Source organism: Cygnus olor, chromosome 26, assembly GCF_009769625.2.
Source record: "Cygnus olor isolate bCygOlo1 chromosome 26, bCygOlo1.pri.v2, whole genome shotgun sequence".
In the NCBI taxonomy this organism is placed as follows: Eukaryota; Metazoa; Chordata; class Aves; order Anseriformes; family Anatidae; genus Cygnus; species Cygnus olor.
In genome coordinates, this window is record NC_049194.1 from 2044905 (window position 1) to 2058770 (window position 13866).

General features: G+C 43.3%; 1 protein-coding gene across 6 annotated transcripts in view; it reads right to left on the minus strand.

Moving 5' to 3' along the window:
* Positions 1-4833: 4833 nt before the first annotated feature.
* Positions 4834-13866, minus strand: part of ARHGEF18 (Rho/Rac guanine nucleotide exchange factor 18) — a 50257-nt gene continuing 41224 nt past the window's right edge. For all 6 annotated transcript variants that reach the window (XM_040537377.1, XM_040537376.1, XM_040537374.1 and 3 more), the window contains 5 exons: positions 12948-13415; positions 11880-12207; positions 10083-10205; positions 6764-9999; positions 4834-6704 (listed from right to left, as the gene is read on the minus strand). In XM_040537377.1, the coding sequence (XP_040393311.1) occupies positions 9839-9999; positions 10083-10205; positions 11880-12207; positions 12948-13415 (1080 nt within the window). In that variant the 3' untranslated portion in view covers positions 4834-6704; positions 6764-9838. The remainder of the gene's footprint in view (positions 6705-6763; positions 10000-10082; positions 10206-11879; positions 12208-12947; positions 13416-13866) is intronic.

The window sequence follows — 13866 nt, forward strand, 5'->3', positions numbered from 1 at the left end:
CTGTGTCCCTTGCCTGTTCTGTATGCTTAATCTGCAAGTTCTCCCAGCCCACACCTGAGGTAATGCTTAGCAAAAGTAGTGAAGAGCATTCCCTGCTTGAGAGTCCAAGCCTTAATCTGCAGGCTCAGATCTTCCCATGTATTTGTAACACAGGCCAAAGGAAGGCTCAGCTCCCGTACTGCCTTCCAGCTTTAAAGGACCACAACCCTGTTTAGAACTCCAAAGTTTAAGCTATTCTCTGCCTTCACCTGCTCATCCTTGCTGCCCAAAAACATAGAGGAAAGAGCTGCCACTTCTCTCTGGGCCTGCTGCAGGCAATTGTGGGGCTGCTGTAGGAAGGAATAGCTCTACTAAAGGTGGGCGGTATGAGGCAGAGGAATCAGCATGGCCGGAGGAAATAGGCACTGAAGGTGCAACCAAATGTCTCGCCACAGAAGCATGGTTTGTGAGCAATTATTCAATTTCAGGCAGAGTTAAATAAATCAACGTCACAGCCATCCCGAGCTGCTAGTGTAGGCAAGAACTGGCAAGACTGGAAGGAAAAGCCGCCCTCTTCGTGGTGGCTGAAGAAGATAAAATGACTTCATCTCCATCCTGTTTTCAGATGCCTCTGCTCTTTTCAGCCCCCAGGCTGGGCCTTTTCCCATTCACTCCTGCTGGGCTGCCTCGACCCCACACAACAGCCTGCAGGGAGACGAGCCCACAGCCGGCCCTACAAAGCCAGCCTGGAGCACCCCATGCAGCAGCTGGGGTGTGGGGCAGCTCCAGCTCAGCTGTGGCTCACACATGCAAGTGCAGGCAGGGGAAAGTCACAGAACAGGACAGAGCTGGGACTAGAAGCCAGCAGGAAGCACCTTTGCTGTAACTGCCGGGAGCTGCTTCACCTTTATTACATCTACAGCTATTCCTGAGGTCGGACAAAGTCCGATTACCCAGAAAGGCAGAGGAGCTGAGGTTTCATTCACGGCCATTTGAGCAGCAGCTGTTTTATTTATTCTGCCAAGCAATAAATGTTGGCTCCCAGCCACATCCGGCTTTTGCACCAGGGACAAAGTTGCTTCTAGCAACTTAGGTCTCTGTCTGCTTTCTGCTCCTGACGCTGGGCTGTTATCTGAGCCGTGCTCGCAGCATTTTCAGCAGTGCTGGGACCACTCACTAGTGGCCCTTCTGCTGAAGGCTTCGCTAGCATCTGTGAATTGCTTCCTCATTTCAAACTGCACCTACAGCTAACTACCTCTCAGGGAAAACTAGCACTTGAAGCACACCTGGGCTTGGCTGCTCTGCAGTGGCTCCCCACTGCTGGCAACAAAGACGGCAAGAGCTGCGTTTCATCGCCTTCATCCTTCTGTCACCTGGCAGAAAGCCCTGTGCTGGCCCTCCGGCTCCACCTCCTCCTGGCAGGAACCAGCTCCCAGCACAGTGGGGAGTGCTCCTGGGGAAAACGAGACACCTTTTCCACTTGCACGTCAGTCCCAGCTCCGTACATCACAGACCTGTTCTCCCGGTCTGAGATTTCCATGCATTAATCCAATCACTGCTTCAGTGCCGCGGCGAGAAGATTTGGGCCAACTGGGCTGCCGATGAGTTTGGTTTAGGGGTTAATTTCGCTACTGGAACAGAAATCCTCCTGAATTAATATAATCCATTTTGAACCTCAACACAGTTCAAACCCAGGCCTCTTCTCCTAGCCCAGAATCCTGCTTCGTGGCTGTACCCCTCCAGCTGCAGGAGCTAGACCCCAGCCCACAATCACATCTGAAAAGGCAGCACATATGGGCATCCTAGGCTCAAGGCCAAAAAACAGAACAAAACAAACCCTGTGACATCACTCCTCCATGGGACATTCCTCTCCTTGCACAAAGCCTGCGAGTCACACTAGCCAAACACACCATCGGTCAGACCAAGCCACCTCCCTCCTGGCCACAAGATTCGCAGCCAGTCCTGACCTGACACGAGCTATGCTGCTTCTTAGGTTGGTAGCTGCATTCTGCCCAGCAGCCCCTGCTGCCAGAGCGCAAAGGCAGTGCACAGTCTTTCTTCCTTCTCTACCACGGATAGCCAGAGCCGCTAACTGCAAAAAATAAAAATAAAAAAAATCCAGCACAGCAGTAACAGAAATCTCCTTTCCTGGCTAAGATCAGATATAGACTGTTCGAATGTTCTGCAGGACACCCACCGTGCACCTAGCAAGGAACTGGAGCACACATTGCTATGTTTCAGTGACAACTTGTGGTGGCCTTGGAAAAACAAAGCACTATACTGCACAATTTTTGTCCATGAATTCATATATTCTAGAAGGGGAAAGGGCATTACCCTACCTGTCTGAAATCCTCTGAATGAACTGCGTATCACATGCGGTCATCTGGGATGACTTCAGGTCTAGCAACACACCACGCTCCATACAGCGACAAGAAACCCAGTGGTGCTCTGACTTGGGAACGGGACATCAACGTTATGCTGCTCAGCAAGGACTTTTCACGCTTCTGTGTGCTTGTACCCCTGAAACAAAGCGGTCCCTGCCGTGCACAAGTCTCTCGTGCATGCAACGCTGTACCAAAGCCAGGGACCACGCATCTCATACTCCAGCGTTGCCAGCTCTAAGAGAGCTCAGCTTTTATCCTCTGCCAGATCCCACGGGCCCAGAAGCAGCAAACAATGCAGACATCACACAAGGACAGGCCCCACATCCCTTGTCTGTTGAGCCTTGGGCCGGGCCCCATCTCTGGGATGAGAAATTAGACCGGATTTGAGTCACAAGGCTGAGGAAAGGGAAAGGCAGAAACCAGCACATTCCCACTGCCAGAGCACACCATGGAGCCCGTATCCTTTGTGCATGTTTGTCCTCAAGCATCTGGCCTGCCAATGAATCTCAGATGCATGTATGGGAACCATCAGCCATGTCTCACCCACATGAAAGAGGAAGGTTTAGCATAAAGCTGGTCATTGCCTATGGCCTCAGAATGATTCATCCAAATAGAAAGAATGTGGTTTGGGTTTCGGGTTAATTAGCTACAGATCTTAAAAAGAGACAAGGCAGGGCGGAGCTGCTGGAAGACTGGTGTGAGCAAGTAACAGCTCTGTAGGCATTGCCATCCATCCTGAAATCACGCCTTCATTATGAGAACACTGTGAGAAGTGGAGAACGTGCATCACAGATGAGTGACAGCATTATCGATGATGCTGTCAGTCAAGGTGTTTGTGAACACCAAAGGAATGTCTACCTGGCTGTTGCAGCAAGAACTGAAGCCGAAGACAGATACACCCACGCTCATTTGAGCGCTGATGGCTGCGGCAGCACCAAGCTTCTAACAGATGCAAATTCTGAGTTTAAATATGCCCCTACAGAGCTCTGGGCTGCTGCAGCTGGGCAGTTTAGTTACCTGTGCAGATCTGTGCTACAGGGCTACCTCGTAGCCATGTTACTCTATCCAAATCCACGCTCCTCAGTTTGTATTAGGAACTCTGCCTACAGGTCTGAGGCATTATTATGGCTGCCAGAGGCGTCCACACATTACAACTGGGGAGAAAAGAAATCCACTGCTCTAGAAACACCTCATCATAATTCCTGCCCTAGATTGTTCCTTGCAGCTGTCCCCCATGACAATGCTTCGATTCTGTGTCTTGCTGCTGAACAGTATTTAGAAATGAACGTGGAAAGTTACTTGCCTTGCTCTAGCGAGACAGCGAGATCTGAAAGTGCACATAGGTAGTGACCTCCAGCGGTCACTGCAGCTCAGCTCCTTGGAAGCTGAACAAAGCAAAAGCAGATGTAAGAAATTTTCTCTTAAAGGAAGTGCAAGCAAAAGCTTATACATGTTTCAAGACTTTGTTCGCTAAAACATCAGTTTGTTACTTCCCACAAAGATAGCCATCCTTTAAACACTGGTGTGCCCAGAAGTTTTTCATTATTGGCATACATTGGAAAAATAGAAGAATTTCTGTTTTTCCAAGTTCCAGTTTTTTTGCCACAACACAGATATCAACAGCACTTCAGAGACTTAAAAATGCAGACTAGAATGCAGACTACTCCCCTGACTCCTGTACACAGAGAACCTGCGCCCTCCAAAGGTGCTTTGATACGCACAAAGACTTACCTCTGTGCAAAGCAATTCGGACTGCATCATTTGCACCACCACATTCAGAAATGGCTGAGGGTTTCCCTCAATGGTGACTACAGCGTAGGATTTTAATGATTTTAAAAAATCCAAAAAAAAAAATCACACCTCTTCCTTTGAGAACACCCACCCTAGTTCTCCCACTCTCTCCCCAGTTTCGCATCTGTTCTGATTTCTGGAATTATTTGAGGTTACAGTGCTTGGGTTAGCTTGCCAGTATGCCACAAGTGGGGATTTTACCAGGAAACACAACTTGCTGACTCTGGAGCTGGGAAGCACTGCACCAGCCAGAGGCTATGGGCTGGTACAGAAAGCGAGGGCTGCCAAATTGGCAGAAGCAGCAGGGAGAAAGTTTCTATTTTCGTTATACTTGTTCCAAATGGGAACCGATACTGTCTGGGACAGAGCCAGGCATGTCTCAGACTGGCACCATGCAAAGCAACTACATGCTAATATAAGCAACTTCGTTAAGTTCACTCTTTTGCTAGTATGCTGAGTTCAGACATTTTGAGATCAGCTGATTCCTTCCTAGGGTGCTCACCTCACTGGCAAGATCTGCAACTATTAGTATCCACTTAACACCTCTCCTTTGGAAAACTGTCAGCATTCGTATGGCAGGTTATTTCTGTCCGGGGTAGAAAAGGAGAAGCACGTGAGAAGTGGTTGCTGCTTTGACCGTTGGTTCAAATAGAAAAAAACACATAACATATAGCACATATATGACTAATGTATATGTATATAAAGGCAGTTTTTTTTTTTTTTTTTTTTTTATTGCTAGAAGTTGGTTTCAGTCCTATTGCAGCTCTGAAATCCTTCAGTGGAGAAACATTGCAGTCATTGTAAAAATCATTTGGTGCGCTAAGATCAAGTTTACAGTTAATCAAGAGTGCACAATTCAACAGAATATTAACATTTAACTGTCAACTTTACAAATAAAATAAGACTACAAAGACGTTGCTACTGAAGTATCAACAGTAAAGGAACTATTTACAATGTTTACACCCTAACAAAGAAAAAACAAAAACAAAAACAACAAACCCAAACACTTCCCCAACAAAATGGTCAATTTAACCATGAACCATGATTATTTATTAAGTCTTTACAGTGCAAGGTGGGCCTAGAAACCAGACCTAAGACTAAATAGCATCGAGAGAGATCACAGCTCTGAGTGACATGCACGCAGTTATGCCGACAGGATCTATTTCCATGACAATTTCCTTTTAGGTACAAACAGCAATGGAATCTGAAATAAACTTTTCTAAAGTGCTCCGATTTCTTTCAGTACAAAAATATAAAAAAACTGATTTATAAACATGGCACAAATGGTACGAACCAGAGCTCACACAAATGGTATTTGATGTATCACATGCTGATGGTAAATATTCAAGAGCTGCCAGTTACAAAGATTTTGGGTCTGGCCTTGAAGGGGAAGGCAAAGGCTTTTTTTTTTTTTTTAATTTATAAACCTATTCAGCAAGAAGGTCAGGCAAGAATACCATGTATAATCTGGCATCAAGGAGGTTGTTTTTTTTTTCTTGTGAGAACTGCTGGGGAAGACAACAAAAATGCTCCAAATTCCCTTGCACAGGGGCACAACATACAGGAACATCACTGAGCACCACCAGGGGAGACTTAGCTCCCATTCTGCTGAACTGAAAGTAGAAGTGAAACTAAAAATATATCTTAAACCTTTCCTAGTTTAAGTTTCATCTTTCATTGTAAATGAAAATGACAAACACCAAATCCCATGTATGCAGGATCATCTATTACTCAGAAAGACAAAACTGCTAGGAATTTATTTAGAATTACTCCTACCTTTGCAGGAATACTATTAGCTTGCTGAGCAAGAATCTCTAGAAGTACCAATTCTTCTGCTTCATGCTGGGAAATGATTAGCGATTTCAATTTATGGGATGTGCCACATCTACAATCCACAGATAGTACAGCTGAAAACTAGGAAAGCATTTACAGCATGCACAGGGCAGATGTGCTCAGTACTAGCGAATATGGAGGGATCTTCAGTCTGAAATACAAAATGACCACAGTCCAAATGGGAAGGGACAGAGGAAGTCTCTTTTACACCAGAGTTAAAACTGAGAATCAGAACCACAGAAACGGTCTCTACGTTGCAACATCACAGGACAAACAGGACAATAATTTTAAGGCTGTGACACAAAGCAAAGAAGAAGGCAGTTCAGAGCTCATGCTGTAATTTCCTCCACATCCCAGCTCAAGAAAGAAGCCAAAAGGCACCTGGGAGGCAGAGTTTTGAACTGTCTAATCCTCTGATATCACTTAAAAGGAAACTTTTATCTGAAGTAAGCGAGAGTCAAATGGAAAGGATATTACTCAGAATCAATAGCATGTCACTTAGCCCAGGATACAGAAGTATTTTGCAATACAATCTGCTTAGAAAGATTATTTTTCTACAAATTAGATTTGAGTAGAATCCAAAACAAGTGCACTCAACTAGAGTGATTTAATAACAATTTCACAGATTCGATTTTGCAGAAGTGCAGACCCATACTTCATTTAAAGAAAATATTTCACTTGCTTCCCTCAGCCTTCTACAAATAATTTTACCATACTCTGGTACGGTAAATTCCACACTAGTGATATCGTTCTAAAACCTCTTCCAAACCGGGTACTATACAGGAAATCACATAAATACCTTGTATGGCACTTCTATGATTTTGAGATGATGCAATCTCTATTCATGGGGAAAATGGCTTTCCTAAGACTAGCTGCAGCCAGATGTGTATTGAAGACATAACTTTTAAGGTAATTTCTCAGTTACAGATTGAAAACCAGTATTCCAAAGAACTCTTGGTGTGCTGAACCAACAGCCTAGCCTGTAAAAGTCCCGTGTCCATTTGCTAACAGCCACAACTTATCCAAAGCACTGCTGACAATGAATATTAAAAGTTATATTTAAGTTAAAACATATTAAAGGAAATGAGACCTCACTGCAGACTTAATATTTTCCAGATGTTACCATCCTATATCTGAGATCATTCACTGCACAGAGTAAGAAGAAAAACGTTGCCAAATAAACCTCTTTGGTCCATAGAACACTCTCTCTCTCCCATACATTAAGACAGGCACAAAACTGAGCCAAATACATGTTTCTAAAATTTGTTTTAAAATATCTAAACAGAGACTTCCCTCCTTGGCTGAGGTGGTTTATTCCACCGATGCAACTTAGCTTTAGGTTAAAGCTGCTAAAAACTGGTAATTTAGGGCAATGGGGGCATAGAGTTTGCACTAGGAGTGGACCAAACCACAGCATGGAGAGAACATACTGTACATTCTTGCTGCTTTGCTGTACGTTTACAGAAGGAATTACACAGGTATCAGAGATGACTAGAGTCTCCACATCGGCTGACTGAAGAATCAGTCCTATAGAGCTGCTGAATTGATCAGAAGTTACATTCATTTTAAGGTATTCCCACTATTTTAACCTAGGTTTTAGGAATGCAAAAATACAATGTAGAAATATGTTCTAACCATTATCAACACAGTATCACAACAATGCAAAAATGACTACGCTCCTCATACTGTTTTCTGCAGGTCTAGACATTGATAACCTGTGTAAGTTCTGCAAGGCTCATGATTTACGAAGCAATACTTTGGTATTAAAGTGAAGTGTGTCCTATTTAATTGTATTACTTTGCTGGGGAGGTGTGATGGGGGGGAAGTATCACCAGCCTGACAACAAACTAGATAGTTTGGAGTTTCCTCTCATAGGTAACATTGCAACTCTGTTGAACTGTGCCTTGTTTTAGGTTGGTACCAGTATCACTCAGCAAAAAGACCCTTAAATACAAGAAGCATTACAGTAAGGACTGCGTGCTCCCCAAGACAGAATCAGGTTTTCTTAGCTTATATTTTTGCTCTCACAATGACCAGTAAGTTTCGATATTTCAAGTTCTTGTCTGGAGACACTAACAACCCTAATTATAACCTCTTGGAAATAAACTCCATATTTTCTGCTGAAAATTTACGTTTCTTGCACTGTAAGTACTGCAATAATTTTAAAACCTTCAAGCAAAGTGAAGTTACTGTCTTAAAGAACATTACTAAAGTCACATAGGCCCTGACAACCGAGATAGAGTAACTGATTCAATGATTTGAAGAGAGACTGATAAACTGCCATTCCGAGCCACTGCCATGAGGCTGAATGGGAACTGATCAGGCATTCCATTCACTTGTGCTGAAAATCACTCCCAGCCAGGGTTAAAGATACAAAATAACCCCATCAATCATGTTCTGAAAGGTATTAACCCAAGTTTTTGAACTGCGAGATTCTGATTTCTCTAACTCCGTAATAATGTCCTTTGAACAGTTTCTCCTGCGCACAATATATCTGACTGGTCACATCTGACACACATCGGAATACACGTCCTTCGGTGACGTGAGTAATAAAGAACTGAGATACAGAGCAAAGTAATAGAATACAACAAATGACTGTGCAAATTACTACAAAGAGAAATAATGCCTTTTGAGCAGGGCTCTGTTAATATCATCATCATTCCATAATTAAGAACTGACCCATTTAACAAGAGGTATCAAAGCTGGTTTAGCTGTAAGCAGCTAAACCAACCCAGGTTTAGCTAATAGCACTTTTTTATTATTAAAAAAAAATAAAACAACAAAACAAACAGTTCTTATTCCCTTCATTCCTTACAGTGCTGCAGAGAAGCCTCTGCAGTAACAGCAGCTTTGATATCTTCTGATACTCGGAGTAAAGTCCCAAGAAGTTGGCAGACAAACGAAAGACGCAGAAGACTTGGGATGAAACGAGACAGTAATTACTGCATTCAAACACTTATTATACGTCTTCCATCAAGGAACAAAATCCAGGTCTCTAAGTTCCTTCTGAACCAGCTCATGAGTTTTGCTTGGGAACCTGTACTGCTCTCACTAACCGGAGAGCCACTCAGTGTCTGTAAAGGGACAGCTTCCTCGTGCAAGCTGACATCCAATGAAATGTGCATTGAGTCCAAGTCTTCGTAACCGCTGGGTGTTCTCATATGTTCAACCCTCCTCAGCCACAAGCAGGTGGAGCTCTTGAACCTTGAAGACTCTTAAGCAGCTTACCTTATCTTTCCTACTGTACCTGGCCACTGAGCATGCGCTCCGCTAAATTTACTAAAGAAACAGAGATGCTAGCCTGGTTCCTGTGAGGCGGTATCACAACGTTCGTCGTGCCTGGCTGTAAGGAGACTGGCTTGCTAGTCAACAAGTTAACACACAGTTAGCATAATCCACTACAGTGACCTTGCACCTGTGAAAAAGGGATTTAAAAAATCTCAGCCATTTTGGGGCTTACTACTAAAATTTTTTTACATAAAAATCTGGGAGCTTCATTATCAACTACAACAATTTACAAGATGGTGCCCACAAAGAGCGTAGATACACCAGAGAGAGCAAATTGCAGTAAATGGCAGCACTTTAACATGCTCTGAATTTATACACCCATGCTATGCGTCAACACATTTCCATGGTTGGAGAATTTAAAAGCAAATTATTACCACTGTGCCCTCATTTTGAGCTGCTGGCAAAGAAGCCAACAAAGTAAAACTGTAATCCTGGTCTGGTCCTTGTTAGTATTAGCAGGGCAAGGATAAAAAGACATCCATGTCAGGTCTTTGTCACGTTGAACACTGGAGCCTGAGTTCTTGAATCAGTATGTCAGAAGACTGACCTTTAAATGGAAACAATTAGAAAAAAATTACATCTTCTTTGCTGGTATCGTCTTGTGCATTTAACAGAGTCGACTGAGAGGTCACCAGGGTCTGAACGTGAACGTTACTGGGCTTGAATGGGTTTGCTGAGGCAGATGAAAGTGCTTCTGGCTGACCATCTGTAGAGCCATACAATTCTATAGAAAAAATGGAAGAAGACAGATTCATGACACTGCACAGTCTGACATCTCCACAGATGTACAAGTCAGTCAAGAAATACCTGTCTGGAATGCAGTGGTCTGGCTGCTTGGGAGGACTGGACTTGCTGATCGCCTGCCTCTGAGGATACCCTCCTCTCGTCCAACGAGCCTAGGGGGAATCAGCTGCTTCTGATCAACAGATGCTGAAGAAAATATTTTACAGATCAGTATTTGACAATAGCAGTACTTCACTGATTTCACTGCTTCATGCTGGAGGCCGCAATACAGACACCTTTGCATATTTGAGGAAGCTGCTATACCATAAAGAGTTGTTGCTTCTGTTGCAAGTTAAATTTTTCTCTTCAGCTGTTCAGACCATGAGTACACTTTCCCTCTCCTCTCCCCTGAGGACCTCCAATTCAGTTACTACCAGCTTGACAACCACAAATTCAAAATCTTGTATTATAAAGCACAGTGGAGACAAAAAAAAATCTTTGTCCCTACCACTCAAATAGCAATGGCTATTTGCTACTTTTAACACACAAAACTATGATGAACTTCTGTCTCTGCTCTCCATCTGTCTCACAGCTGCTCAGCTGAAGAGTACATCGATTGTGGTATTATGGCCTGTCAGTTTCCTAATTTCAACAATAAAAGCAATTCATGAAATGGTTATTCCGGATCCAAAGAACTCCTCTCAGTAACATTCCTTACATGTCACAAAAACCAAATTCAATACCCAGTATTTTGCCACTTGTACAGAAAGTCCTGTTCCATTTTATTCTAATATCTACATATGGGCATAAAAAGCATGCATCCCACTAATGCTCATGAGAGAACAGAGACCAATATATTCGCGTTTTAGGCCTTTCATATAAATTTTGGAAAAACACCATTAAGTACATTTCCACTGCAGGGATCATTATGTAACAGCTATTAAAAACAAAGCTGCAGAGTTGCAGTATTAGAGCGCTATTTGCCCATTTACCAGTACTTGGTATTCAGACGAAGGGGGTATTAGGCTTCATTTATATGCAAAAACATAAGTTTGTAATTCTATTAAACTTCAGGTGCAGAGACAGACTTTTTTGCAACATGCAGAAGACAACCCCACTCCCTGGGCAGGTTTGGCCCTGAGTCTGCTAGAGTAGTGTAGGCCCAAGTGACGTGCAGGCTTGTCAGCTCAGAATCCTATATAAAGCTACGGAGATAATTTTGTAACTTTAAATTATAGGCCCTTTTCTCAGGCTGGCAGAAAGGCTATTTTTAGTGGTAAAGAAAAAGTGGTTTTTATTGTGTCTGTCATTGGCAAAGATCACTACTTTAGTACCTAGTAGTTAGCAGCAGAAATTACACCATGACAAGGTAACTGTATTTTTACTTGCTTCTATTTCTGACAAAATTAGCCCCTTTCGACTCCACAACACATACAGCATCTCAGATCTGGCCTGGAAAACTGTATTTAATGACTGACTGGTGCTAAGAAAGGCACCACATTTAGTGTTATTACAGCTCTGAACATAGTGAGAAGAGGTTAAGACAGCCTCAAAACATTTCATTCATGCAGAACAAGCAAAACATTTGCTATTTTCCTTTACCACTACAATTAGGCAAGATTTTATATCCAGGTTTACAAATGCTCACCATAATTCTGTCCTATTGGCTTACAGCACTCCATTTCCAACATTATCTATCTGGGCTAAATTTCCAATTCAACAGTACACGCACATTGAGCTCCTAACTTAAGGACTTCAAGAGCCCACAATTTGTAGCACATTAATTTCTGGGTTCCACATGGGTAGTCAGAGTTTTAAACTATAGTGTTCTGTCTCCTTGTGATGCTGGCAGAGGTTAGAAATCCATTTAAATATACTTACCCGAACTGTCTGTCCTGTGAGATGCTTTGCTCTTCCCACCTTTCTCTTTGCTTCCTTTTGTAAAAGCGGCAAGCTTAGTAGGGATCTGCTGCTGAACTGCAGCTGGTTTCTGTATCTGATTAGTTGCACTCAGGAGATGGATTGGCACTTCGTTCTTCAGTGCAAGAACTGGACGATTCTCCAGGGTGGCACTGTCCCTACGAACCAGCTCTGGCCGTTCCAAGTAATCTATTCCAGAGATGCTCACTCTCGCAGAGCTTTTCAAGACTGGCAGAGATGGTTCTACCCCTTCTCCATTGAAGCTAACGGAGTGGCTTTGCATCTGGTTCTACATGAGGAAAAAGGCATTCTAAGTCAAACAGGTACTTTCATTATCTCAGACACAATAAGGAGAGACCACCCTCAACCCTGCAGACACAAAGCACTTTCCTTGTGAGAAATGCAACAGGCTAGACCAAGCTCAAAGCATGCTGGCAAATGGAAGAGAAAAAGATCCTCAGCAATTCAATTGCTTAGTATCGCACCTAACAAAGGAACACAACGGTGTGTACTGGGTCTGGCTGGGATGGCGTTAACTTTCCCTGCAGCAGCCAGCAAACTGCATTAGGTAATGACAGAATGGACAGAAAGCCATACTTTCAGACAGTAATAAACAAGCCAATTTAATTGGACCCCAAAATTCACTTTTTGAAACATAGGAGACGTCTTTAGAAATGAACTGTATAGAACGCTGCCAATGTAGTGCACCTTCTGCAATTGCCTGCGTGCAATAAGGCAATTCCTGTATTAAAAAAATCAGCAGTCAGCCACATTCAGAAACAACTTATTCTCTCTTACTGTCTGTCTCTCTCTCTCTTTTTAAATGCTCCCATTAGCAAACGTCTGGGTAGAATTTCACAGACACTAAAGGACTTGCAAGCCCTGATCTCTCTGACAGTAGCCAGCTCCAGCTACTTCAGATAGTGGCACAAGTAGCTCAGTAAAGAACAAACACGGGTTAGTGCTGCAAGAAGGGCAACCTTCTTTCAGAAGCAAGCAATAAACGGAACTCCAAGAAAAACTCCTTACCTGTCCCATTTCGGGGGAGAATGTGCCTGACACCGTGTTCTGCTTTTTCAGCTTCCTTAGCTGATCTAGACGCTCCTTCTCTTTCTCTACTGCTCTCTGAGCTTCCCGCAGCCTCTCTAGGTCATGCTGATAGGCCTCTCGCTGCCTCTCGAGTTCTGCTCTATCCTGAATCAACTTGTCTTTCAGCTGCCGAGTTTCCTCTTCGCGCTTCTGCAGCTGGACTTCTGTGATTTCTAGTTCCCTCTGCTGCTGACTCCTTTCCCGTTCCCAGCGTTGCTGCTCCAGTTTCAGCTGGTTCTGAAGTTTCTGTACATTCATCAGTTCTTCTCTCTGTTTTTCAAAGTTACGCTGTTTCTCCTGCTCTAGCAGCAGGTTGCCGCGTGTAGACTGCAGCCGGTATTGCTTCTCCCGGTCTACCATGGTGGCTCGTTGCATCTCAATGTAGCTGTCCTGCTGAGATATCACTGCCTAGAATGGAAATAAGAAGTCCAAAATGAGGCACATTGGCTCAAAAACAAACAAACAAACGAATAAACCCCCATACAGCTAAGCAAAAGACAACAGTACCTATCAGGTTAGGTGACTGACAGCTTTGTCTTCAAGAGCAGATCTAACTTTCTAGCTTGTACAGCCCATCACTATTGACACGATACTAAAGATGGCTGAGGAATTAAGTTTTGATTACATCTGTCAAAATTAACATTTCTTGCACCTAGAATTTCTACTCTGAATCTGACAAGATCACTCAAAATATTACTGAATACAAGGTTACAGTAAAAAGCATCTAATATATGCAGACAAGTGTATATTAACATCAATTTTAAAAGAAAAACACGGAGAACAGAAGCTCAAAGTAGCAACAACTGTACTTAAGTAAGGAGGAAAAGGGATTCAATCACATAAGACAACAGATACAACA